This window comes from Erigeron canadensis, chromosome 9 (assembly GCF_010389155.1).
Source record: "Erigeron canadensis isolate Cc75 chromosome 9, C_canadensis_v1, whole genome shotgun sequence".
Classification (NCBI taxonomy): Eukaryota; Viridiplantae; Streptophyta; class Magnoliopsida; order Asterales; family Asteraceae; genus Erigeron; species Erigeron canadensis.
Genome location: NC_057769.1, coordinates 31,535,166 through 31,562,878, shown reverse-complemented (window position 1 = coordinate 31,562,878; position 27,713 = coordinate 31,535,166). Strand labels below are relative to the sequence as shown.

The 27,713-nt window shown below is 32.5% G+C and overlaps 4 protein-coding genes across 5 annotated transcripts; 2 read left to right on the top strand and 2 right to left on the bottom strand.

The window, feature by feature from the left end:
• The first annotated feature begins 408 nt into the window (after positions 1-408).
• LOC122581655 (60S acidic ribosomal protein P2-like) lies at positions 409-2,484 on the top strand. The gene is made up of 3 exons (XM_043753900.1): positions 409-511; positions 1,925-2,154; positions 2,268-2,484. Exons 1-3 carry the CDS (start codon positions 424-426, stop codon positions 2,292-2,294), a joined length of 345 nt encoding a protein of 114 aa, XP_043609835.1. The 5' UTR covers positions 409-423; the 3' UTR covers positions 2,295-2,484.
• A 5,414-nt stretch (positions 2,485-7,898) lies between these two features.
• Positions 7,899-10,449, top strand: LOC122581654 (putative low molecular weight protein-tyrosine-phosphatase slr0328). Its single transcript, XM_043753899.1, has 5 exons — positions 7,899-8,288; positions 8,654-8,789; positions 8,920-8,987; positions 9,066-9,152; positions 10,172-10,449. Exons 1-5 carry the CDS (start codon positions 7,929-7,931, stop codon positions 10,238-10,240), a joined length of 720 nt encoding a protein of 239 aa, XP_043609834.1. The 5' UTR covers positions 7,899-7,928; the 3' UTR covers positions 10,241-10,449.
• A 502-nt stretch (positions 10,450-10,951) lies between these two features.
• On the bottom strand, positions 10,952-16,439 carry LOC122581263 (histone deacetylase 9). 2 transcript variants are annotated; one of them, XM_043753449.1, is made up of 14 exons: positions 16,291-16,439; positions 15,358-15,470; positions 15,140-15,257; positions 14,984-15,058; positions 14,695-14,914; positions 14,339-14,402; positions 13,514-13,606; positions 13,298-13,406; positions 13,112-13,161; positions 12,950-13,040; positions 12,507-12,577; positions 12,227-12,325; positions 11,719-11,785; positions 10,952-11,343 (listed from the first exon to the last, which is right to left on the bottom strand). In XM_043753449.1, the coding sequence occupies exons 1-14, from the start codon at positions 16,325-16,327 to the stop codon at positions 11,258-11,260; spliced, it is 1,293 nt and encodes a 430-aa protein (XP_043609384.1). In that variant the 5' UTR covers positions 16,328-16,439; the 3' UTR covers positions 10,952-11,257. The 2 variants fall into 2 exon arrangements, with proteins under 2 accessions (XP_043609384.1, XP_043609386.1); XM_043753451.1 differs by lacking the exons at positions 15,140-15,257; positions 15,358-15,470; positions 16,291-16,439 and having other exon boundaries at positions 14,695-14,901; positions 14,984-15,044.
• A 1,651-nt stretch (positions 16,440-18,090) lies between these two features.
• On the bottom strand, positions 18,091-20,928 carry LOC122583797. The gene is made up of 3 exons (XM_043756172.1): positions 20,790-20,928; positions 18,775-18,934; positions 18,091-18,379 (listed from the first exon to the last, which is right to left on the bottom strand). Exons 2-3 carry the CDS (start codon positions 18,931-18,933, stop codon positions 18,332-18,334), a joined length of 207 nt encoding a protein of 68 aa, XP_043612107.1. The 5' UTR covers position 18,934; positions 20,790-20,928; the 3' UTR covers positions 18,091-18,331.
• Positions 20,929-27,713: the final 6,785 nt, after the last annotated feature.

The following is a 27,713-nucleotide window of genomic DNA, read 5'->3' as shown; positions in this document are numbered from 1 at the left end:
TAAACTTTAAAATAACTACACTACACTATACCCTTTTACATCAATTACTTTTACATTCACTACCAAAGTATTATCGCCACCATCGCCGCTCCCACCAGCAACGCTGCCACCATAACCCCGTTCCGCCATCACCACAACGCCGCCACTATCACAATCGTCGCCGTATCACACGAGCATGCATCTAGACGTCTAGTATAATTTAAAGGATCTTTACCAGATAACCTAAACGTGAAATTGTTTTTTTTTTTCCAGTTTTAACAATTTTACTATTTTTTTCCCCATTTACATATCTAATGGACCAGCCCAAAATCGACCAATATAGGCCCAATACGTAAAGATCCCTCATGGCAACTCAAACTATATATATACGGTTTGCAACTGAGCCCTAAAATCACAAAGGAGGCAAGCGTTGAGGTGGTAACAATGAAGGTGATCGCTGCATATTTGTTAGCTTTATTGGGAGGCAACAAATCTCCTTCTGCTGAAGATTTGAAAGCCATTCTTGGTTCAGGTTTATATATGACAATTCTATATCTATATCTTTGTATCTATATATAACTGTAAATATCGACCGTCTCCTAATGTATGTCCCCTGCGCGCCTGTTGGTGAACCGTGTATGTGTATGTGTTGATCATTGCTGAACTACTTGCATTATAAAATTATAATAGTTATATGGGGCTAATAACATTATTAATATTAGATTTAATTAATCGCGGTTTAAAATTTAGTTTACTATTTTTATTAGTAAAAATTGATCTATATATTAAAACTTAGATTTTTTTATAAAATCTTTTTAAAAAAATATGCACATCTAAGTTGTTTAACGTGGCATGCTTGACAATATTTGATTATTACAAAATCATAATATGCCAATCAAAATTGTAGACCGTGACATACTTATTAGTATATAAAGAGATTTATATTTTTTATATTATTTTTTCTATAAAAAACAAATATGCACATCGAAGTTATAACGTGACATTCTTGGCGATAATATTACAAAATTATAATATGCCCATTGAAATTGTAGACGGTGACATACTTATTAGTATATAATAAAATTTATATGTTTATCCTATTATCTTTGAATAGCAAGTAAAAGGGTTAAATTTATCGAGTTCACTAATCAGCGTCTTGTTGGTATAAGTTTATTTCATTGTTTTGTTTCCGCTGTAAATGGAGTGCCCTAGTGTTGAAATTAGTATTAAATATATGTTTTTTTTATAAATGCCAGAAATCAGTGATTAATTTTATTCTAGTATTCTAAAATTTATATGGATATCTAGCAAAAATACCACCAAATACATGAATGTGGAGTATAGATCGTATCCAAGTGAAAGGATAATGATTATTGTTTGTATGATTCGAAATATGTTATCGAACTACTATCTCTTCAATGGTGTAGTTTGTTTTATACACAGGTTATGTTTTTGTTTGTTGGTTTTTATGATTATGTAAACAATGACTAATAATTGGTTGTTGTGCTTTGCATACAACTATACAAGTCAATGATTAGTAACACAAGATAAGCCCATGAGTTCTGTGTACAACTATACTTCATGGTCCAGCTCGTTTTTCAGGCCTTGCTTTTCCACTCCCCTCTCCCTGTTCTGCCGTTTAAAACCATGAGGTATATGTGTGATTGTTGGATCTCTTGATTCATTTCACGAGTGCCTCTTTCTATAAATCAATACGTATATGGAGGTTTACCTTTTTAGTTCTGATGGTTTGACTTTTGATGTTGGTTGTAATGTTCAAACTATGTGAAATGTGTGTCTTTGGTCTGAGATGTAGCCTAACATTTTCCTCCTGCATTTGTTAATATTAATGGTTGTAGCGTCAATCTTCACTCTACTGAATTCATTTATGCTATGAATGTACTAAATATGAGGTTAAGTATTGAATTTATATAGTGGTTTACAGTCGGAGTTGAGGCAGATGACGACAAAATTGAATTGCTCTTGAAAGAAGTGAAGGGTAAAGACATCACAGAATTGATTGCATCCGGAAGGGAGAAGCTGGCTTCAGTTCCTTCTGGTGGCAGTCGGGTTGCTGTTGCTGCTGCAAGTGGCGGAGGCGCTGCACCTGCTGCCGCTGCAGCTGAGACAAAGGAGGAGGAGAAGGTTGAAGGGAAAGAAGAGTCTGATGATGAGGTAAGCTCCAATTCCCATTTCCTTCATCCATCTCTTAACGTGTTTTATTTTTAACGGCTTTCTCTCATCATGTGCGCTTACATTTCTTTTGGTCTTTTTGTTTGTGTTTTCAGGATATGTGTATGAGTCTATTCGATTAAGGGCTTTTGGTTTTCTATCATCAATTAGTGATTAGCATGCTTCCTTTTTGTTATCCTTGTTCACTTTTTTTTTCTGGTACTATCAGAGTTTCTTGAACCTTGCTAAAACGTATAGAGTTTCAGTTAAAGATAAGAATTTATTAGCCAATCGGTTATGTTTCAACATATCTGTGGTTTTTGTTTTACAATGCTGCAGCTTTTGTCATGGCTGAATTATGTATGATTGTCCAGTCCGTGGTGTGTGACAATAGTGAATAGCCAATATAATTCATAATTTGTCGTCTAAACAGATACTCCCATATCTTACTTCACACATAAGATATGACGTCGTGACAACAACTAACACATGTGTGCTTCATGCCGGAATGTTTATCTTTTTTTTGCTTAACATGTAGCAAATTAGCAAATAGCAATGTGTCCCATATGAGATTTATGGTAACACACATTGTAACAATGCGACCTACATTGTATTACTCTCGGTATTGATACAAGTCAGAATTTGTCTAGCCCTGCTGTGGACATGTCTACAACCCAATGCCTTGTAACAAAGCCACCTGCATTGTATAGATCTCATATTGATTCAAAGTCATAATGTTGATTTTACTGTCGAGATCAAATAAGGGATGGCAATTCTAGGCATTGAACACCTGACTTGTAAATAAATGTATTTGGGTGAGGACTACAAGCCACAGGGCATTTGATTGTAGACACGTCCATCAATCTACCAATATATATAGGGAAGTGATATCCTCACAACACAAATTAGCCATCCACAACATATGTATATAATCTATTACACAGTATATAACTAAGCAATAATTGTTGTGGATGGCTAATTTGTGTTGTGGGTATATCATTTCCCATATATATATAAACAAGGTGCTAAATTCATTCTTAAATTCTTTGATGAATTTCATCTTTAATTTAAAACCATTAGATTAAATTTAATTGTTTTATCTTTATTAAATGACAATATTAATACTTATACTTTATATAATTAGACAAAATAACCCCTTCATATCATGAATTGTAAATAATTTTTATAATATATGCACACCTAAAAATTGCATACCAAATCGTGTACCATAAATAATGATATATGTACGCTCGAAAATTCCATACTAAATCTGAATCGTATATAGCATAAAAATAATGATAACATTGATATCTCAATTAATATTCCTAGTATCTCTCATTAATGATAATATATTTATCTATGGTTTGGGTATTGTAAAACAAGTATTAAAGTAAAACAAATAAGACAACATCTTTACCATTAGATCATTTTAAAATTGATGCACGAAGATTAACAAAGCAATTGATGCACGGTGATTTTTATGATGCACAGTAATCTTTAGTGAAGAAAAAACCTATTGTTTTATTTGTTTTGCTTTAATATTTGTTTTATTTTACCTAACAATACATATCCATTAATAAATGATAACATATTTATCGAAAAAATATATCTTATGCAGGTTAGGAGGTCTTTTCTACCAATTAGGTAAAAAAAAAAATGAAAGCAACTTCTTTACTTAGGTAGAGTTAAGGTCTGCTTACATCTTAACCTCCCTCGTACACCGTCGAGGTATTGGGCTCAAAAATAAAATGGAACTGCACAGTTTTGTTTTTAATATATACACGAGAGACTTATTATTAATCTAATTTTAAAGAAGAAAAAGTTTTTGGATGTGTTATAATTTTAAAATAGAACCATTAGATCTTATTGGTGATATTATATTATTTTTCACTTATCAAAAATAATATCATACTCACATTTTAGATGATTAGTTGAAATAACTCTAATCTACAATCTACATGTAAGAAACTCCTCACACTAACTATTAAATGAGTTTCAATTTTTAATTACGAACATTAAATTATAATCATGATGTTATTTTTAATTTTACTATTGAGAGACACAACATTAATCCTTATACTTTATACATTCAAACATTGTGTATTTAATTTAATATGTCTACCAATATTAATATCTAAGATATGTCGCTTAATACTTTATAAGTTATAATAATAATAATAATAATAATAATAATAATAATAATAATAATAATAATAATAAAAGGCAACTGACCTAACCTCAATTGACCAATCACAACTCTCAATTTTTTAAAATTAATTAAATCAACACATGTCTAAATTAATTTATATTTTTTGTTTTTCCATCATCAATTTACACTTTTAACCCAATTTATAAATAATTATATTTTTTTTCAATAATGTCTATCTAATAACAAAATATAGCTAAAAGTTAGAGATGTTACATATTTATATCAATATTTTATTTTATATTATTAACTCTAATCAAACTAATTGTAATATTGTTGTTATTAGTACTTGTAATCGAATTATAATTTTGATGATCATTGTTGTTGTTAGTAATTTTAATCAAACTATATTTAAAATACAAATTTATTTTATATAAACCGAACCCTTCAAATAAAATAGCAACACACGAAATAATTGAAAACTCCACGAACCAGTTTCTACTTTTATTGTTTTTAACAACCACGGCTAACGAAAATAAAATTAATTTTTTGCAAGACATCAATGAGAAATCTGTCAGTTTTGTAATCAAGGTTAAGATATTGTTTTTTTGGAAGAGTTTTTGTATAAAAGAAACCATGCATCTAACCTTGATATGATTTAACATTAAGTATATACATTAAATATCTCAATTCTTTTTTAATTATATTTTTACATTTAACGTATAAGTATTTTTTTTTCATATACTAATTCTTATATTAATAATATTGTAAAACTCATGTATTTGACGCGGGTCTAAAATCTAGTTCATTCTAAATAAACATATTTTTATTTATATTTGATCTTACATCTTCATTATTTAAAGTCAAAACATATCCTATGAATCATATACGTACAATAAAAATCGTTTTTAAATAAAAATGTTATTATTCTCTTCTGCAGGTGGTATTTATAGTTAACTTTATATCGTCTTTATATAATGATGATATAACATACATATTCTATTAACATATTTGATACAAATTTTTTTTAATTATAATATCATCATATTTCAATATCTTTTAAAGTTAATTGCAAGATTGGTCCCTATGGTTTGTACATTTTAACAAGGGGGTCCCTATTTGAGAATCGTTGCAATGGGCGTCTTTATTTTGAGAATTTTTTGCAAAATTGGTCCAAATTTGATGGATCCATTAAAAGTGACAGTCAAGTGTGCACGTGTGCAGCATGTGCGGGGGTATTTATGTATTTTACACTCCACAAGGACCCCATTGCTAAAATGAAAAAACTACGGGGACTAAGCTTGCAACTAACTTTTCTTTTATAAAATAAAAAACTATCGGCCTAACCACTTCTTAAACATTTAAAAATTTTAGTTAACTTAAAAATTTTATTTACATGTATCATAATTAAAATTATAAATCAAAAAATATGGAACTAAAAAACTTTTAATTAATAGTTGTAGAAAAAGTTTTATAAACTTACACTTGTTTAAATTTAATCACTAAATAAATCTTTTTAACTTTTCCATAAAAAAATAAATCTTATTAAATAATTAACTTAAATATAATTTTTAACACTTTTTAGCTTTTCATGATTATTTATTGTTAAATTACTAAAAACATATTTCCACTAAAAATTCTAAGACTTATAAATACTTTAATTTATGATTAAACTTCAATTCTCATAATAACTTATATCTACTTTCTAATAATATATCAAATATTTTGTTTTTTAAGGTAAATATCAAATTACCAGTTTGTTTTTTCTTATTTGTAAATTAGAATTTATAAGTTTTTTTTATTCTTTTATTTAATATTTTATATTATTTTAAAAAATATTGTTGACTTTCTGTGTATTTGACTTGAGAATAAATAACTAAAATACCATATATGGCATTTATATTATTTGAACAAATTTTTTTTCTTTTTGATAAATATCAAATTCCTAACACACAATCTTTTATTTATTTAAGCTTATATAGTAATAAAAATTTATATATAAATTAGTTTTCTAAAATAAACATATTTATATAAGGTATAACTCTATTTTTAAAATTTTAAAGTATATAAATTTAGTATTATAGACCTAACGAGCACATAATTGTATGTTACAATCATTTGAATTAAATAAAAAAAATATCAAGGTATTAATTGCAAGATTGGTCCATATGGTTTTTTCATTTTAGCAATGGGGTCCCGGTGGGGTGGAAAGTACAAAAATACCCCCACATGTGCACACTTGACGGTCACCTTTATTGGTTCCGTCAAATTTGGACCAATTTTGCAAAAAATTCTCAAAATAGGGACCCCCATTGCAACAATTCTCAAATAAAGACCCCCTTGCTAAAACGTACAAACCACAGGAACCAATGTTGCAATTAACTCTATCTTTTATCAATAACTATAAAGTATGTTATTAAGAAAATTTAATATTATTATTATAGAATATAATCTAGTAACACTGTATAAGAAGTTTATTAAATGAGTTGATATCGAGCTCACATTGATAACGGGCTAGTATATTTTACTAATGTGTATATCTATATACTAAAATTATCAAATACATTTGAAATTAGTTAGTTTCAAATCATTATTTTTTTATCGTGTAAGGTTTGATTTTGTATGATTGTAAGTGTGTCGTCTACTAATAAGGCTTACGAGATTTTTGAAGTAGGAAGATCTATGGGTTTTAATCTAGAGGCGCAACCATGCAAGTTGTTGAAATAGTGAAGATGAGTAATAAAGGCTTCGAATTATATCACATGTTTATTAACGAATTAAGTTGAGATCAACTTTTCATCATTGGTTAGGATTCGAGTTGATAACCCGAAACCATGAATACAAATACGACGCGATTATCATCTCTAAAAAAGAACTAAGCAAAAAGATAAACTACCATTATTTTATTTTTTTGGAAAAGAATATGTATGTATATGTAATTTGTCTTCGGCTACCATTGTATGAAAAAAAAACTTTGTTTTGGTTCATTGTATGTAAGTTTGTCTCAAAACTGAACGAATTGTGTAAGAAATCAGCCGCATACTAACGTGTCACCATCAAACATCTGATACGTGGCCCAATGAGAGACCACCACATCAACATTTAGCAAATTATTTACACGATTCTCTCCAATTTGTAGAGAATGAGTGTGATTTCATTCTCCAATGAGAAAGAAAAGAGGAGAGTCAATTTCATTTTCTCAATTCTCTCCAATTTGTAGAGAATGAGTGAGAATGAAAAACAAATATTTTTTTTTATTTTCGAGATGTTATATGTAATAAATGTATTATTATTTAAAATTTTATTTTTTTTATATATTCGTTCTCTGTGGGTACCAAACAACGGAATTCATTCTCTTTCCAAATACTCATTCCCTTTCTCACTATTTTCACTCTTTATGATTCCCTTCTATCAAACACCCCTCCTAGTAGTAGTATTGTAGTAAGTAGTAACAACTATGTATAAGTTCAAATACCAACATCTAATAAATCTTCAATTTTTTCTTTTCAAGATTATTATGTGGTGAAAAATTGATACAAAAACAAAAATCCAAAAATTATAATCTTTAAAAAAAAAAACCCCTCTTTTTTTTTAAATCAAGTTCATTCCTTTTCTTTCTCCATCAAAAATTATGATGTCACTATGCACCAATAGTATCCTCCCAATCATCCCCAACTTACCTGTTACGCATTTCAACACCAAAACCCCAATTCTTACACCATTTTCCCCTCAAAATCCCCACTCATTTAATCAAAGTTTGAATCTTTTTAATCAAAGATTAAAGATTAAACAAACCCCATTAACAATAATCACATCATCAATGGCTTCCACAGCTCAAAGTGAAGAAAAACCATTTTCTGTGTTATTTGTGTGTTTAGGAAATATTTGTAGAAGCCCTGCTGCAGAAGGGGTTTTTACTAATTTGGTTCAAAAAAGAAATCTTTCTTCCAAATTTGTTATTGATTCTGCTGGTACCATCAATTATCATGAGGTTTGTGAGTTTAACATTGTTAAATTTTCTCAATATTATCAGGATAAATGTTTGAAAATGTATTTTCCTTTAGTCTAAAATCTATTGCATGTATCTTACTTTTAAATATTGCTTAAATATATTAACTTCTTAAAATACCCATTTGTGCTTTGATTTTATATTTGTTGGGTATTATTTAGAAGTCGATTTTTCGGAAGCTATGTTTATCTTCAATTGTTGTGTGTGACTGTATGAGTGTGTGTATAAGGAAAAAAAAAAAAAACTCTTTTGGAGGATTATGAGATTACCCTTTTGTGAATTCAGCTTGAATTTGATTCTGAATTCTGCTTTCTGAAATTTAATTATGTTTGATTTGTTTCTTGAAGGGGGGTCCAGCAGATTCTCGGATGAGAGCTGCCTCTAAAAGAAGAGGAATTGAAATCACATCGATTTCAAGGCCGATAAGGCCATCGGATTTTAAAGAATTCGATCTTATCCTTGCCATGGACCGGCAAAACAAAGGTGTGATTTATAGAATGTAATTCCGTGTTTGGATGTGCATTTTCAGTTGGATTAGTGCTGCTTGGAAAATACTCGTATAATCCAAATTTAGATGATCTAATAACATATACGCTTTTTGGATGCATTGCAGAGGATATACTTGCGGCTTTGGAGAGATGGAGTTTTACTGAGACATTACCTGCTGATGCACATAAGAAGGTTTGTAGCAGCAACTAAATAGTGTTAATGTATCTTCGATTTGTGTTGTTTAATTGGTTTATGAATTTGTGTATACAGGTTCAGTTAATGTGCTCATACTGCAAAAAGCATGATGAAACTGAAGTGCCCGATCCTTACTATGGTGGTGCGCAAGGTTTTGAGAAGGTAACAGTTCTTGATATTGAAATACTCTATGGATGATTGATAGTTTTCTATTTGTTCAATTCTCTTTTATTTATTGTGTTTCGATTTGAGGGCCCCATTTTCTGTCATTAGTTGGTAGAAAAAGAAGGATGAATGAATGAAAATGGGCTAAATGAATCAAGTTATATACATTTTGACTCAAACTACAAAGCAACCGGTAAAAGTGTTTGTTTGACCTGCCCTTGTGTTTTATAAGATGTTATTCTGGTTGCTGTCATGTAATCTACGTATTTGGTCATAGTACATTGACGCTATAATGACCTTTTGTCTGTTAGTCATCCTCATGTGGCCAAAAACTCATGCATTTGTGCACATATGTCCACAATGGAACTCGAAACCACAATCTCTTGGTTGAAGGGCCAACTCAAATACTGCTAGGCTAAAGACCTTTTGGTGTACATTTGTTTTGCATTGATGTAATGTCATTGTGTTCAAGAGAAAGTGATCAACTCACTTTGTTAATTGCTAGACAAAATGTGGTTGGAACCTGAACAATGGCCATAATAATGAAGTGAAAATAAACCCCCCACTTCATGATTTCTTGATCATACAAAGATACATATACCTGATGAGAAATACCTTGGCACGGCCTTGGTACGTCTATGCATGGATCAGTTTGATGTCGTCGTGAATTAGATTTATTGATTCTATGGATCATGTTTTTATTTTATCCTCACACTAAGGGGATGAGAGTAAGAATGACAACATACTTCATCCTTGATGATATGACATAGATAAAACCCACAAAAGGGTATGCCCTTTTGTCACTTTACACTACGCTGGTTCCACAAAAGGGTACGCCCTATTGTTGTTGTACACTGTTCCAGTTCCTGAATAAGATCCAAGAGACTAATCAATGTTCTATTTCTTCTTTTTAGCGGTTCATCTTTGTCTAGAATGCATCCGGATTCGGGACCAACAAACTACTCCATTTTGCAAAATATTAAGGTTTTGACTGTTGATTTTCTTTTGTCCTCCAGGTGTTGGATTTGCTTGAGGATGCATGTGAATCGCTCTTGGAAAGCATAGTGGATAAAAGCAGTTCCTAGACCGTTCCAAGTCCATTCTTCATTCTTCAGGGCCTTTCTCTGTTTTTCATTACCTCACATGTAATCATGCCTCCATATCTGTTAAAATTGTAAGACTAGTACCCTAGGAATAAAATCTCTTATAATGGAACTCTGTTAAGATGTAAAGACAAGTAGCTTCATTTTACCCACTATAAACCACCAGCAGACAATTTAATTTTCAAGGTTAACAACTCCTGTTCATGTTTCAATAAACATGTAGGTGACATAATACACATCTGTACATGCTCATCCGTGTTATATAACTCATTAATCAAAATTATAACTCCTGTGATCTTATGCATCAACTGTTTACTTAGCTTTCAATGGCATACAATATATTCATATCCCTAGACTTGGCACCCACATAGTTCCAAGTGCATATGAACTTACAATGATTTCCCATTTGAAATCGAACTCTCATATATCTATCTTACTGGATCAATAGCATATACTTCTAACAAAAATTATCCCCTTCTTTCGCAAGCTTGGGACTAAAAGAATGGTTGGGACAACAAAACAGCTTTATCAGCTATTTGTCTATTCAGGTCTATTTGAAACTAGTTGATAGGAGTTGATAGCATTTTGGGGGGATTTCCTTGAGAGGGTCCCCAAATAACCATTTTACGCCTTTTAATAACTTATTATTGTTTACCAATGAACGATACCACAACTCCACAAGTATGTCTTTCATGTTCACAAAGTAAAAGTATATATCTTTCACATTCATGGGAAACATGTTGCATACAAGATTTTCTTCCTAAAATACAATGTTGTTAGCACTCTACAATTACAGGAGCATTATGAAACCCACACTGTTTGCAACTTGTAAGAAACCTGGTCAATATATGACTATAATTCTGCCAAGACCAACTTGATTTACATCTAACAAAAGATTACACAAATAAGAACTCGTGTTGTTTGCTTCTTTGTGATTCTGACTCGATTCAAACGAAACCTAATTTCTACCATCTACCAAAGCAACTCCCACTCTGGTTTCTAACTGTCATCCATGTTATGATCATTGTCATTGTCTCCTTCATAGTATTCATCATCACGTTGAATTTGCCTGTCTTGAGTGCGTTCTGTCAGAAAGAACAGCAGTTGCATGAATTAGAAATATTGCTGACAAGCATGATAAACAATGGATTGAGGTGGCAATTTCGATCTAGTAAGGAGTGAATTGGTCGATTTGGATGGGCTCTCTAAATGGTCGATGTTAAAGTTGGAAAACTTGGTTATATGAAAACTTTAAAAATGTAAATTATACTCTATGTATAGAACCTCATAAATCATTTTATAAAAATAAGCTAGATTTTATTGAAATAATGTAGGTTTGTGATGATATTAACGTGTCTACCACCCGCTTCAATAGATCCATAACCCCCACCCACACACCACCACAACTCTTCTGCCGCATCCAATAAACAAAAGTTTATTTTAGAAATATTTGTACATACGATCATTTCGTTCATCAGGGTTGTTCTCATCTTCATCAAAATCGGGAATATAGAAATCAGGTGGAACCTGCAATAATAGCAATCAAGCACAAATCTTATTTAGCCGATAAGCTCAATCTAAACAAAAAAAAGAGTCGTTCGATAATGCAGGTCCAATGGGTTTGAAGTCACTTATTTATCCATTTCTTTTAATAAAAATTGAAGTCTACTATAAAAATTCTAAAACTATATTGTTCAATAATAATATTACCTTACAAAATTGGTAATTTAGAAATTCTAAGCAATTTGATTACATATTGGAGATACTATTCTACCACGATCAACCAGTTTAAAGATAAAAGAGTCCTCTGCAGGTAACCAACTTGATTTTGTTACATTGGTATTTTTTGTCGGTATGATCATCTCTACTATTCAAATAGATAGACATGAAAGTAAGAAAGTGTGTCATGCTGATGGAATAGTAGAATCAAGTTATTTTAGTACTTAAGTTTGCTTCTATACAGATTACCTCTTGCATTTGTACACTGGGGGCATGCTGAATGGCACGTAGATTTTCCATAACTTGCATCTTTATGGTGCTTAGGTACGACTTGCTATTGAAATTTTCCTGTCCAGCCAACAAAAAAATAGTATAATTCCGGAGTATCACAATATGAAAATGATGTGAAATGAAGCCTAAAATGTATGGCACGCGACCTCCATGAAATACTGAAGTATAATGAGAGCTGATAATTGTTTAAAACCAAAGAACCAAACTAAATAAGAAAAATCAAGAAGAGATGACATACAATATAACCAGTAGGGATCCTTAATGAACACTCCGGAGCAAAATACTTGATATAGTCGTTATCTGGGATCTCTGCAATAGCGTGCAGAGGTTCAGTCACAGTAAGCAAAACTTTCCAAAGAAATATTAAACTACATCAGATGACCTGTTCTATCTAGAGTCAAAACTCAAACAGTACAAACAGAATGATTGCTCTTAACTTAAAGACTGAGATTCTGTATTATGCATAGTATGTATATTGCTTTAACTTTCTCAGTTCACACCAATTTTGTGATAATTCCAGGCTGAAGCAAGTCAACAATGCAAATCTTGTAATCTTTCTAAAACAAGCAACTACCTTGCAGAGAAAAAATTCAGGCATGCGATGCTAATCTACGCATAATAGCAATTAAAGGTGCAGCAACCCATGTCTTACATGAAACAAGTAAAGATAAAAGCATATACCATTAGGAAGCTCTGTGTCTAAAAGAACTCCTGTTTCAACAGTCCAGCACCGAGCAACATTCTCTTTGGTATATCCTCCGCCTCCAGTGACCTGCATGGCAACCAGCCTTATAAGTGTCTAATAAATAAAAGTTGAGAGGTGCAAGGTTTAAAAAAACCTACCAGCAGGGGCAAACCGAACTTCTTTACAAACCTGACACATTCAGCATGCCCTGTAAGAAGCAGTTCAAAAGTAATAAGAAGTAAGTATTCTAACATTAATCAATTCATCTGTCTTTTGCACATGCTGAAGATTACAATGATGAAAATAAAAGTTAACAAAGTGGGTTTTGATTACAAGATTAGCACCATCTATAGAGAGGTTGAAGCAGCCTAAACGATCCCCAGCAAGTGAATCTGCCCCGCACTGTAGAACTATCACACCAGGTTGATAAGTTTCAACAACTTTTGCAATGATCTACAAAATTCAGACAATAAAAATCTGACCTCAGCAACATAAACATATTGTAAAACAGAATAAAAGCCATTAAAGTTCTGATATTACAGCTTCTACTTGAAACTTACTGTTCTAAACAAACGAGTAAAGCTGGAGTCATCTATGCCATCCTTCAAAGGAACATTAATTGCATAAAACTTCCCTTCTCGTTCCCCAATTTCCTACAAGTTTAATGAGATAGGTGAATTTAATGCATGCTTTATAAACAGCACCCAATATATTATACTTGCAGTAACCACAGAGCCACAGACCAGATATCATCTTTGACTGTTAGTAACACAGAATATTCATGGTATTACTATTAGATAAGCATGCTAACACAAAATATTCATGGTATTACTATAGTTGGACATTTAAATATTGCATTTGATGAAACTCATCACAATCATGAATTATGCTACCTCTCTTGTTTCAAGAACAGCAACCAGACACCTACATTAACATTCCTACCGAAATCAAATAACTACAAGATTAGCCTTAGAACACCTCTATGTCATCATTTAGCTCAGATTAGGAAATATAATACTTAAAGCTTCTTTCATTATAGTCGCGGGGCTTACTATAAAGGGTACCATTTATACGGAGTCAGAAGAAACATATAGGTGATTGATTTCCAGTTACTCGATGTGAGTTGTATTAAAGATATAACAAGCAAAAATGGAGAATACAGAGGAGTGTTATGTATACCAATATCACTCTAATCATTCCAATAGAAACTTGGGTAGAAGGGATAATATTCATACAAAAACAAATAATAGCTTGGTACAGCACTTTGGATAGAAATAAAGGTTCTTGTCACCGATACCATCCATGCCATAAACAGCGTCATAAAAAGAGGCAGGCATAAGCTAATCCACATTGTGGACAGTTTATAGGAGATGCATGTTTGATACCTTAACATCTCCTGATCCAGGAAAGAACAAATTTCCATACTTGTGAAAGCTAACAGTCATCACCCTGAAAAGTGAGAGAATCATAAGGTTAAATATTTTGCCAAAGAGACAAAGTAGATTCAAAGCAAGCATAACTGTATTTGTCATCAAAATTTCCGTTCTGTTTCCAGGAAATTTCCATTCAAATCTATACAAAATTTGTTTGGGATGTAAAAGAAAATATTATGGCTGTGAGACAACCAGGTGAACCACTTATCTCATTTTCTTCAGCTCGCATTTTTGTCAATAATGAATGAATCATCCATAGATATCTAGCTTATACACAATATGAAGTTACAGAATGAAAGTGCTGCTACCTGTCAGTGAAGTAAAAGGCTTCTTCTACACCATCACCATGATGAACATCTATATCAATATACAAAACCCGTGCATGATACTTGAGAAGCTCCAAAATGCCCAAAACCAAGTCATTGATGTAGCAAAATCCAGATGCCTCGCACTTTTTAGCATGGTGTAACCCCCCAGCCCAATTTATGGCAATGTCACAAAGCTGATTGTTTAATCTGCGTGCAGCATCTGCTAACAAACATTAATACAGATGTATACATAAAACCACAGCTAAATTCTCTTTATGATGAATCTTACCAATAGTACCACCAGCATAGATTTGGCAAAATTCAAACAAGTCATCAAAGACAGGACAATCTTCTCCAAGTTTAACTGTATCAAATAAATATTAGAATGTTAGATAAAATAATAACGTACACATCATATAAAAGCTGTTTAAAACGCATTTCTTACACTTCTTCATTTCCTCTGGAAACAAATGTTGAGTGTCCGGATTTATCCGCTGCAGGAACTCCACATAATCAGCCGAATGGAACTGAGCTAGCTCAACTGGATATGCCTTATGAGGCCTCTGAAACAAACAACACATATCATCAACAATCAACAAACAAATCCGCCTAAAAATCAAGTTTTGAACAGAGAAACACAAAAAAAAAAAAAAAAAAACTAACATAAATTTCCATCTTCTTATGAAGATCATATGAAAGCACCAAATGATGAGTCATACATAACCGATGCGGCTTCATTGGATGGTTCGGTCCAAAGTAAACATTCCCAACATCCCCTGAAAAAATTACATTTCATCAAATATCTTCACTATCATTTTAACAACATAATCACGAACTTTAAAGTATATAAAGCTATATAGGATTTGATATTACTATTATATAAAGCATCTATATTGTGGATTTGTGGGAGCCTCCAGTTGTAAGACAATGACTGGAAATGCGGGTGTTTGAAAGTGCGTATTTCCAGTACATTTGACTTATTGCTTTTTTTGAAAGCCAAAACATAACTTGACGTGTTTGGTTATTAGGTGCGTTCTAGCTAATTTCAACGATATAACACACATTTTTAATACGTCTTTTAACCCATGATCACTTAAACATATACACTACCGAACACCCTCGGATCATCACTATCTATTCTTAGCATTACATTGTGTATCCTTGTTATCAAACACCGCCTTTATTTATACCATCCTACAGAAAACCGGCACAACGCCAACGAATACTACATCCCTAAAAACACACTCACTCGGACTCTTCTTTTGCCGAATAAGGCGGATACAATGCTAGTTTCAACCCTATATAAAAGTTCCAGCGTTTAAAATCTTACAACCAAAACATATATTAAATTAATTAATAGGTCATTAAGTATTATACACACACACACACACATATACATGCAGAAATTAACCTCTAGGGTTTGACATAATTGCACAACAAATACAGTAATAATGAAGATCAATGATATTATACTAAAGAAATACACAAATCCACTGAAAATTATTAATATAATTGATATAATATATCAATAATAATTGTACATATATATATATATATACACATATAGAGAGAAAAAATGGAAGGTGAAGAATATACCGTCATAAAAGTATGAAATTTTGTCTTTTGACTTCATGTTTCTATTTTAATTGGTTGAGAAAAGCTAAAGTTGCAGATAGAAATTAGCTCAAGATTAACACTGCCAGTATAATTATTATGATTTTTAAATATATACACAATTTCTTTTTTTAAAGGAAATTTTCTGAATAAATAAAAATAAAAATGTAGATGTTGGAAGCAGGGCGAGTGAGTGGAGTGTATTTTGGGATATGTTGAGTTTTGGCACTTTTGGTCCTTGGGTTTACTTATTTTGTTAATTTTAGGTAGTAAACTTTGGGACTGTTGTTTGGTTTCCGAATTAAAAATAAGTGGGATATAATGGAACCTCTGTAAATTAATAGTGGTGGGACTGAAATAATTTATTAATTTAGAGAGTTATTAATTTGTCGAGTATTAGTTTTCACTAATCTCTTAAGTTGGGTCTGAACAAATTATCAATTTTATGTATTGAAGAAAGGAGTTTAATCAGTCAATTTGATTATGTACATACTAGCCTTGTACCCGCGCGATGCGGCGGGACATAAGAATAAAATACTGGTTAAGTAGCGGTACCGTGTTATTACATGAATGTATGATTCAACTCAAGTGTTTCTTAGTCTGGTAGAAAGTGCAAACCGCCATTGTTTTAGAGTGAGCGTAATTATGTTGATCGATTATTAAATTCAGTAACGCATGTTGTTTTTTTTTTGTATACTATGTGAGCAACTTCAGGGAAGGGAAGGGACACGCGTAAGGTTTTTTTTTAAGGGTATTTTTAGAATTTCAAGGATGAAGTTTTGATGGTAGTATAGATTAAAAGGGTAAATTAGAGATTTTAAAGGTAGAGTGTTAAGTTTTAGGGAGTAGTTTGTTTATATAGATAGTATAGATATATAGATCAATATCTCTTGTAAATAAATTTGGCATATATATTGAAGAAAGGAGTTTAATCAGTCAATTTGATTATGTACTAATTCTCGTATATACAACTCAATTACTATTATTTTTCGTAATGGTTGCATGAGATGGTGTGTATTTTGTGGTGACGTTGTGGCAAGATACATGGTGCCCAGTGCCATGATATTACCACACCAAGTGGTTCTTCAGGGTCTTGCATGTCTAGGTTCATCAATGTGTTTGCATGCCCCGATCGAGTGAAAGATATTTTTTGTTCTCACACTCACGCAACATATATAAATAACAGATATGTGGCCGTTTGAGGTAGAGTTGATGCACAAAATTTACGTATATGTATGTAAAACAATTTAAATATGTTAGCTAAATGTAGTCGAAATATTTACTTGCATAGTTGACATGAGGTCACGGCTATTATGACTGGTTTTTCCATTAACTCTGCTCATCAACATCTGTTGCCATTTCATCGGATGATGTTGTTGCCATTAGAAAAGCGTAGTATAGTTGGTGGTTATCATCATGATGAAGAAACGTTGTTGTCATGTATTGATAGTAGCTGTGATATCAATAAAGTTCCTCAATTACGTTTTTATGTCTTCTAATTACCTGATTTCATCGCATAGCCTACTTTGACAGGCTATTGTTTTCTCTTTAAAATATATGGTAGCTCCAGGTCTCTATGAATCAAAATAATTCTGGGAATACGCAGTTTCTTTCTAACTCGTGTGCCGGTGATAACTTGTGCCACGATGAAAATATTAACTTGATAATTTTCAAGTATAAGAATTAATTAAGGAGCTGGAGGTGATGTAGTCATGTACATAACATAATTTGGGGTTAACAATCCCTAACAATGGCTATACATGGCATATCAATCCATTCACATTCATGCTAAAAAGACCTTATATAGCAAGTGTACCGTCAAAATAAAGGTTCAACACGCTGCAAAGTACAAACAAATAACCGATGACCAATGTTCAAACCACCATTTCCAGCAACATGTTTGTTACCAAGTAATTATTCAAAGTTCATAAAAGCCCGAACATGAAAAACATGGGAGTCTAAATATGAAAGGGAACTTCAAAAGTAGTAAACTGTTTATGTGCCTTCATTAGGAGCTCCATACTCATTCTTTCTTTCCAATCCCATGAGACATGTTATAGATTCCCCGTCCCTGTTCAAAAATGCAAATAACGTGTTAAAAGATTGCCAAACTCATACGAACAATTGTCTCGCATGGCAACATTTAACAATTTATATTTGTCTGGGTTGATACCCTCTCTAAATGGATTAAAAAAAACAAGATTACCAGGTGAATAAATGGGTTGAAATGACCCAATGCGTACTTACAATGCAACAAAGCTCCTAAATTCGTTATACAAATAATCATATAGCTTTTAAGATAACATTTTGCAGTAATATTTGATAACCTTCTTATTCATAAACAAAACCAAGTTTTGAAAAAAAAAAATGCTAGGGGTCCACCCGACCAACCATTTCAACAGTTACCCCACCCGGTCGACCCATCCATTCTGTCAACTACAACAGCGGTAAGTTAATATAACTCACAATGAGGAACAGGCAAGAACCAGCAAGAGCCACAGGGATGGCAACCGAGGTGATCTTGTCCATTGGACCTTTCAGATGGGTGTGTTTGTGGATGCTTTGAAACAATCTTTGCCTTTCAATGAGCTCCTCTCTTGGTCTAAAAGGTGCCTCAGCCACCATACTGGAAAATCCATGCATTATATCACAATTTTGAACTTATCAAATTTGTTGAACGAGGGTATGTACGGGCTAAAAAGGATATATGTTCTCTAACCAGGGTTTTCATAACTCTCTATCAATAAACATCACAAAAGAAAATCTAATGATACTCTATCATGAAATTACTAATCAAGAATGTGGCTCATATTTGCTTCTGCAATAGGCATTCAAGATTTCAAGCAGGGTCAGAAGTTGACTTGTCCTTGCTAATGATTCTAGTAAAACTTCCATGACTAAAACTTTTCGAATCATATGGAAAGAGATTTGTGCTCATCTTTGTGTTTGGTAGAAACAACATAAATGGGTTGGTTGAATAATAAGTCAAAGAAGATAACTTTCTTAGCTAACTTTATCACAATGACCCAAACACTTAGAGCAGCTCGACCCACAACTACTGCATTACGCATTCCTAGTGAGGGGTGCACATCATAGTTCATACTCTATAGTTCAGAAATATGTACAGATTGCTAAACGAGAAAGATAAAGTCAAATCAAATTCAACTTAATATCAAAGATTCCAAAGTTTGTGACACATAGGAAAAAAATACAAAATATGAAAAAGAACTACAAAAAATTAAGAGTAGCCAATAACTTTCTGATTCTGAGAGATTATCGACATAGGCATGAAAGAAAATTGGCAAACTGGGAATGGTTAAGAATGAAAGAGATCAAATGACTATAACTTGGCATAAGCCTACTTGGTTCATGTATGGCTTAACAAAGCATCCAAGAAAAAGAAGACAAAACTAACTACATGTGCCATCCAGATGAAGGTAAACGGAAAAAAGGGAATCAAACGTACATATAGATATTAGACAAAAATCAATAGTCAATTAGCCATTAGCCATTTATATTGAATCAATAGTACTAAACTTTGTTTCTCACGTGATCCATGGTATGAAATATACCTTCAATACTTCACTATCTTCAATACTTCACTATCTTCAATACTTCAATAGTGAATTAGTGATAGTTATCATTATACACTAATTCCGTTTTGCAAAAAAGTCCCTCTAACAAAAATTCGAGACCATACTTCAACTTTTATAATCATAGTAACCATTTCCAGAATGGAATCTTCTAATTTAAAAAGTGGGACACTATCGTCAAATGCATAAGATTTTGAATAAAAACGGGTCGAAGCAGCCCCGACTCGGCCAACTCAGTCAAAACTCAGGTGAGTCAGCCAAACTTTTCATTTTTAAAACTTTTGAATTATTATGTTTATGTTTCTAGATAATTGAACTTTTAAGTATTGTGTTGATGTTTCTAAACAATTACGTTTGAATTTGAAGATTCTAGCCTATTCCTAATCTTTTAAGACATATAACTTCAAAAATGGTAACTTTTCTGTATAACATCCCAATCCGGGTACCGCCGGGAACCTTGCTTAGTAATTAAAATCTAATTCTAAAAAATCCAACATTTCATATGAACATCAATCTACACTCATACTCGAAACACATCCCACAATACGAAAAATTCGATTAACAAACCAAATCATACCGAATCAGTTACATACAATTACCACAACAGATCTATATAAATTAATTCATACTTATTTATATAAATTCATTATCTATTGTATACAGGTTGAAAAATATATAATAGATACAGATCCGAAACAATAAGCTAACAAAACATCTGTTTATAAGAGATATTCTTACAGAAAAATAGGATTGCAATCGAATAAAGGCGATTTATACACATTATTATTATATATAAAAGAAGAAATCTATAAATAAGATTAAATTACAATTGAATAATAAGAATAATAATAATATGTAATAAAATAGAGCTGAATGGAATGGAAGTACCTGAAGGTTGATAAAGCCTAAAAGTAATTTGGTAAAAGAAACAGAAATGAGGAAAACGGTATTCAACAACCAAATGAGGGGTGGGTGGATGGATGGATGGATCTGTTGTTCAAAGGAAATGAATTTGGGAGATAGCGTAATTGGGGGTGAGGTTTTGGGCTTTCTTTAATAGGCTTTCAGTTGGGCCTTTCTCTTTCGGTTTGTTCTGAATAGAATACCTTTAAATCTTTGATAGGCTTTTTAGAGGTAGTTTGGTTCACGTAATGTGTTTGAAGGAATTGGAATTTAAAGGAATTAGAATATGAAAATTTAATATTTGTCTTGTATTTGGTTGACAGAATTCAATTTAAAGGAATTCGAATATAAAACATGTCAAATGACAAGTTTAACCTTTGTTATATTATTTTAATAACTTTTTCTTCCATTTTTAATAATAATAATAATAATAAATTGATATAGTAATAATTAGTAATGATGTATAACACACACCACACGTGTACCCCATATTCTCAAACGCAAAAAAAAACCCAAACAGCATTAATTTCCACCATACATAACTCCAAATCGGTCATCTTAATACCGAACAACACCCACATAAAAAGAAAAAAAACCCACCATTATCTATCTTTTACCGGCATCCTCCATTTTCATCATGTCCTTCGGGGGTTTTTTTCATCATCATTTATGGTGGTTGTTTCTTCGATAGCCTTGAATAAGTAGCAGCGGTGGTGGCTGTTATAGCATCAGCGGTGGTTGTTGTTACCCCAATAAGATACATCAGCGGAGAAGATGACATGGAGAAAAAAGGGAAAGAGGTGCTGAAATAAACACTATTGGGTTTAATTGTAAAAGAGGGTTATTTTTGTCAAAATTTTCAATTCCATTGGAATTGATACAGTAAAGGATTTTTGAATTCTGTATATTAAGGAACTTGAAGGAAATTTTTACATTCCAATTCCATCATATGTTCCAACCAAACAAGGTAAAGCATGGAATTTAGATTCCAATTCCATAGAATTCCTAAGAATTCCATGAACCACACACCCCCTTAATGTTAAGGAGGTGAAGGCTTATCTTGATTTTTTATTCAATAAAATTCACGAGGCCATTCAAAAAATATTTATAAAAAAAAATATTTAAAATATAGTATGTGAGGGGTTTTTCACTTAAGTTTGGTATGTGACAACTCACACTCACTTTTCCCTAATGTTAAACATTATATTATTAGATACTCGTTTGGTACCGGCATGTTAAACATTATATTATTAGATACTCGTTTGGTACCGGCATGTTGTGATGGGTGAAAATTTTTTTGTAAGATTTTTTTGGTTTTCGTTGATATTTACAAGTGGCGTTTTAATCTTGTCTATTATTCAAAATATGAGTTTCTGATTAGGTGCAGGACAAATAATGAGACACAAATTATTTATCAAGATAGTAAGTAAGTAAGTAACTTTCAATGCCGTCTTCCACGGGTTTTTGGTCCCAATACCGTCTTCGACGGTGTGTGGGGGAGGTTGATATGTAGACAACCTTACCCCTACCAAAGGTAGAGATGCTGCTTTCAGGTTTTACCATAGGTAGAAAAGGACCTCCAGCCTTGCTGGGCATGAGGATCGAACCCATGACCTCTGTTTCCAGAGGCATGAGCTCCAACCACTAATTCAACCCAGTTGGTTTTAAATTATTTATCAAGATAAAATACTAAATGTAAGTAGTCGATGATTACAAAAAACTAGACTAATATATGATACAATCAAAAAGCCATTTAAATATACCCACTATGCGTCAATATATCAAAATTTAATGTAATGAAATCAAAGAGCCACCCCCATATATGTTTTTCCATCCTTGTGACGTATAAATTGCAATGGAGATTACTAGCAACGTCTTTTAAAATACGTATATATTGAATAAACTATTTTGATTTCATTATTCATCTTACACATAATCTTTTCATACACTTGTGCACGATTTGCTTGACGATCATCGATGGTCACTGCAAAATAAACGATTGTAGTTTCATTATTTGGGTAATATGATTATTTTTGTTGATTTTATGTCCAGATGAGGAAAATTACATATGCAAAATCATTGAATTGTTTGAAGGTTTGAATAGGGAACCTTACTTCTATGCTCAGTGGTTCTATAAGGCCAATAACACAACAATTGTTTATTAATGCTTTTGATGGTTTTGTTTTTCAGTGGTGGTTTTTTATTCTAACTCACACCTGATTTGATTACTGTTTCAAACAAGAGAACACAGACAATAGCGAAGGTTTCCGACCTTATTGGTGCCAAACGCATTTTTCTTTCTAAAGTAAAGGATGATAACCCTCTTGGATGCATATGAAGGAAACTTAATATAGTTTGAGTTCTTCTAGATGTATGAGATTGTTTTTGGTATTTTTATTAATCTGTTCTTTAAGCGGATGTTGCTACTAAGTGAACAATGCTTTTAGATGGAGATTTTCATTGTAGTATGTAAAGTTGAGAATGGTGTTGTAGCAACAGACCCAAAAGCCTACATGTTAAAATCACTATTAAAATAATTTAAAGGCATATTCTTTTGAACTAATTTTTATTAATGAGTGTTTTTATTTGAAAACGGAATCAATTCTTGTAGTCACATTTACAAAAATTAGTTCAAGAGAATTTGCCCTTAAGTTATCTTGAAGATGACTTCAACATCCAAGCTTTTGGAGTTTGCTGGTACAACATCATTCTCAACTTTACTTACTACAACGAATACCTGCATCTAAAAGCATTGTATTGTTAGTAGCAACATCGACCTTAAGAACAAGGCCAAGAAAAGTACTAAAAACAATCCTAGAGGAACTTAAACCATTTTAAGTTTCTCTAAAAGGCATCCAGGAGTTTTATCATGCTTCACTTCAGAGACAAAAGTGAGCTTAGCATCAATAAGTTCAAAATGCTTCGCTATTATCTGCTCCATGTTATCTCAAAAAGTAATCAAATCAGGTGTCGGTTATAATAAAAACCAACTATCAAAAACCGAAATTATCAAAAGTTTTGATAAACGATGACCGTGTTATTAACTTTAACCGTTGAGCACAGAAGTAATGTTTACCATCCACTCTTTCAAACAATTCAATGATTCTGTATATGTAACTTTCTACTTTCTTTACGACCTTAAAAATAAACAAACTAATCATGGTTACCCAAACCAAATCATATCACATGTGTCTAGCGAAATCGGTGTTGGAAAGCCTCCCTATTTATTACTTTTCTCTGTTTAAAGTCCCTGGGAAAGTGATAAATGACTTAGAAAGCATTATTAAAATATTCATTTGGGGTGGATCGGGGGAGACAAAGAAAATCCACTGGGTGGCTTGGTATAGAATGGCCTCTCCTGTCAAATTGGGTGGTCTCGGATTGTGTAAGCTAAGAGATTCTAATACGACGATGCTCTCTAAATGGCTATGGAGATATCGTAATGAAGACAAGGCTCTATGGAGGAAAGTAATTGATGCAATACATAACACCAAGAGATGTTGGGAACCGTTTCCTATAAACGGGGCTGTTACAGGAACTTGGAAATCAATTGTCAATGAAATTAGTAAAGTCAAAGTGCATGGGGTGGGTCTGAACCAATGTTTCAAAGGTGAAGTTGGGGATGGCGCGACGATCAGGTTCTGGATTGATGTGTGGGCGTGCAATGTAACATTGAAAGAAAGGTTTCCATTACTTTTCAAACTCGAGAGGGACAAAAAATGTTGGGTCAAAGACCGATGTTGTGTGGAAAGTGGCAGTCCTCGTGTAAAGTTTCAATAGTTTAAGGATCCGGCTTCGGTGGAGGAATTGGTAGAAAAACAAAATCTTATAGACTTGCTGGATGGGTTCGAACTGAAAGATGCTTCTGATAGATGGATATGGAGGGGAGGAAAGAATATGATCTTTTCGGTTCAGAGTGTTAAAGAATTCATAAGAAGTGAGATTGATTTTAGTGATCGTTTTATTTTTGAATGGCCGAAATGGACAACGAAAGATTGCAACATATTCATGTTCCCAACTATGGTAGCACTCAAGAATAGGAATGTAGAGTTTAGCAGTGTGGGATGCTTACTCTGCGAAGCTGTGGAAGAAACTCTTGAACATATCTTATGCTCATGCGATTTAGCTACCTCCATCTGGTACATGATAAGCATTTGGTGCAAGGTGAGACCCCTCTTCTTTTTCTCCATCAAAGACATTTTTGGTTTGGAGGAGCACTTGGGTCTTGGGAAAAAACATAAGACATTTTTCTCCATCAAGTTGAGACCCCTCTTCTTTTTCTCCATCAAAGACATTTTTGGTTTGGAGGAGCACTTGGGTCTTGGGAAAAAACATAAGAAGATCTTTAAAGGCATTCTCTATGTGACGTGCTGGTGCTTATGGCGAGCAAGAAACCGTAGAAGGTTCAATGACGAGACAATAAGAGTCGAAAAGGTGTTTCAATAGATCAAGGCTACTAGTTACTTTTGGTTAAGGAATAGAATGAAGAAATGTACAGTTAGCTTAGAAGATTGGAATACGTTTAATATTATGTAAGTAATAAGGCCTTGTAATTATGGTTGCCAACACACTACGTGTGTGTTTGTTTTAGTTGAATTAATAAAAGTTGCTTTTCAAAAAAAAAAAAAATATCACATGTGTCTACAAAGTCATGAGCTACTACAAAATCATAAACATTTACATAGTAGACGACAAACAAAATATACTTGTATATACATAACCATCATCTCTAGTTTCAATGTACACGTCCTTTAATAAGCGCTTCAATGTAGTGTTGTTTTGTTGAATAATTCAAAACATTCCATTTAAAATAATCAAGTTTACCCAAACCAAGTCATATCAAATGTGTCTACAAAAACATGAGCTACTACGAAATCACAAACATGTACATAGAAAACGATAAAAAAAAAATAGTTACATATAGAAACAAAAAAATTACGTCATCAAACAAACCAGATTAAGGAAAGTAAAAAACTCTAAATTTTTTTTATAAAAAAAGAGTAGAAAGCTGTACGATTTATTAACACATACATTTATATATTGTATTATTCGAACATGAAAAAACCACAAAACAAACATACATCTAAGAAACTAAAGTACATTGAACAATATGATTACCTCAAAAAATTCAAACAAAATATCTTTTTTCAAATCTGTTAGCCTTTGGTGATGGAAGATGAGATACGAGAGAAAGGGCGAACTATATCGTCCCTCAGATCTTTTAACCGAAAATCAGGAAAAATATAAATATTTCAAAAAGTTCATTCGTAAAATCACGGTTCCATATTAATAGATTCAAACCTTTGGTTATGATAGGCGAGAGAATCCAAGACTAGATAATGGGAGCCGCCATGAAATATGATAGAATGATGATTGAGGAGAGAAGCGTTTGTGTTGTGTTGTGAAGATATGAAGAGAAATGAGACAATTTGAAATGAAACCCTAAGAATGAAAACTTCACGAGAGACTTATTTATAATAGAAACCATACATCAGAGAGCGTCTTAAGACGCTTGTGCTTTAAATATTTGTATATCGTGCTAGTTTTAATTTGGGCAAACTACCCAAAATGCCCCAAAAATATGTATAAGATAATTATTAATATAGTATATATATATATATAGAGAGAGAGAGAGAGAGCATATATCTACATCTATATTACTATATAAATGTATATAAAAAAAACCATGGTTTGTGTTTAAGATAAACTCAAAAACAATGACTTGCATGTTCGCAAAATCACTAGTTTGTTTTTTGTAAAATCGCAACCCATTGTTTACAATTTTGATTATAATTTGTGAAACTTATAATAGATTAGTATTATATATCTATTATCATATATTTGTATTTATATTTTGACATTTAGGTTATTTTAAATAAACTTATCTTTGTGAAATACTACAATTTTTATTCATGTTCGGGTCTCTAACTCTATATAATTAGATTTGTGTTAATGAATTTTTAAGAAGTTTTTCGGTATAATTCCTATAGTTTTATCGTTAATGACATAAATATTCCTTGTGGTTTACCAAAATAGTCACCTTTAGTCTTTAAAAATTCAAAACCTCAAAGACAGTTCTTTATAGGAGGATTAGGTTCACATTTGGTCCTTTGACCATTTGACCGTCACCTTCTCTCCGTTAAACCCCCACGTGCTTCCCACGTGAGGGGTATTCTAGTCATTTTTACTCTAAAGGACGAAATGTGACTATTTTGGTAAACCACATGGACGATTTACGTCATTAACTCTTTACAAAAAACCAAAAGGTGTAATTATTTCTTTAAATAATAATAATAATAATAATAAAATCATCCCCTATCTCTTTCTAAGTATAAATCTATACATATATCTCTATATTTTTCATATATCTCATTTTGTTGCCCCCTAGCCTCTCTCTATCATTCTCTCTCTCGCTAAGTTACAGTTTGTACCTTTTTCTGAAACTATTTTTGGAGTTTCCGGCTACCTCACCGGACAACCACACGCTAGACATCAACATCAACAACACCTACCCCACACCTCCATTACCCCATCGGGAAACCACCTGCCATATAAGACCCACACTACCGCTAATCACCACACCACTAAAAACCGTCAACACCTCACAATTCACCGCTGCCGTCAGCCCTACTCATCACCAACTCCGTCATGCCCCTTCATCATCAGCACTAACGTCACCCCCACTCGACCCTCCACACCACATCTGAAAGCCGCAAACGGAGACGCACATATTGTTGTGTTTGCATATCCTTCGGGCACCACGCTGTCGACCTGTATCTATATCTATAAAATTTGTTGTCACCGTTTATATCCAGATCCATATATATCTAATCCAACCACCTCACCTCACCCCACCTCCAATCAATGTTTATATCTAGATCTATACCTAAATCTATAAAATCTGATCAC

Bases quoted from the DNA above. Each gene is read 5' to 3' on its own strand.
- LOC122581655 (XM_043753900.1), top strand. From the start codon at position 424: ATGAAGGTGATCGCTGCATATTTGTTAGCTTTATTGGGAGGCAACAAA. The intron at 512-1,924 runs GTTTATATATGA...AGTGGTTTACAG, and splicing joins GAAAGCCATTCTTGGTTCAG to TCGGAGTTGAGGCAGATGAC. The intron at 2,155-2,267 runs GTAAGCTCCAAT...TTGTGTTTTCAG, and splicing joins AAGAAGAGTCTGATGATGAG to GATATGTGTATGAGTCTATT.
- LOC122581654 (XM_043753899.1), top strand. From the start codon at position 7,929: ATGATGTCACTATGCACCAATAGTATCCTCCCAATCATCCCCAACTTA. The intron at 8,790-8,919 runs GTGTGATTTATA...GATGCATTGCAG, and splicing joins CATGGACCGGCAAAACAAAG to AGGATATACTTGCGGCTTTG. The intron at 8,988-9,065 runs GTTTGTAGCAGC...TTGTGTATACAG, and splicing joins CTGCTGATGCACATAAGAAG to GTTCAGTTAATGTGCTCATA.
- LOC122581263 (XM_043753449.1), bottom strand. From the start codon at position 16,327: ATGAAGTCAAAAGACAAAATTTCATACTTTTATGACG. The intron at 13,407-13,513 runs GTAAGTTTCAAG...TGAATTTTGTAG, and splicing joins TTACTCGTTTGTTTAGAACA to ATCATTGCAAAAGTTGTTGA. The intron at 12,326-12,506 runs GTATGTCATCTC...TTGGCTGGACAG, and splicing joins GGATCCCTACTGGTTATATT to GAAAATTTCAATAGCAAGTC.
- LOC122583797 (XM_043756172.1), bottom strand. From the start codon at position 18,933: ATGGTGGCTGAGGCACCTTTTAGACCAAGAGAGGAGCTCATTGAAAGG. The intron at 18,380-18,774 runs GTGAGTTATATT...ATTTTTGAACAG, and splicing joins GTTCTTGCCTGTTCCTCATT to GGACGGGGAATCTATAACAT.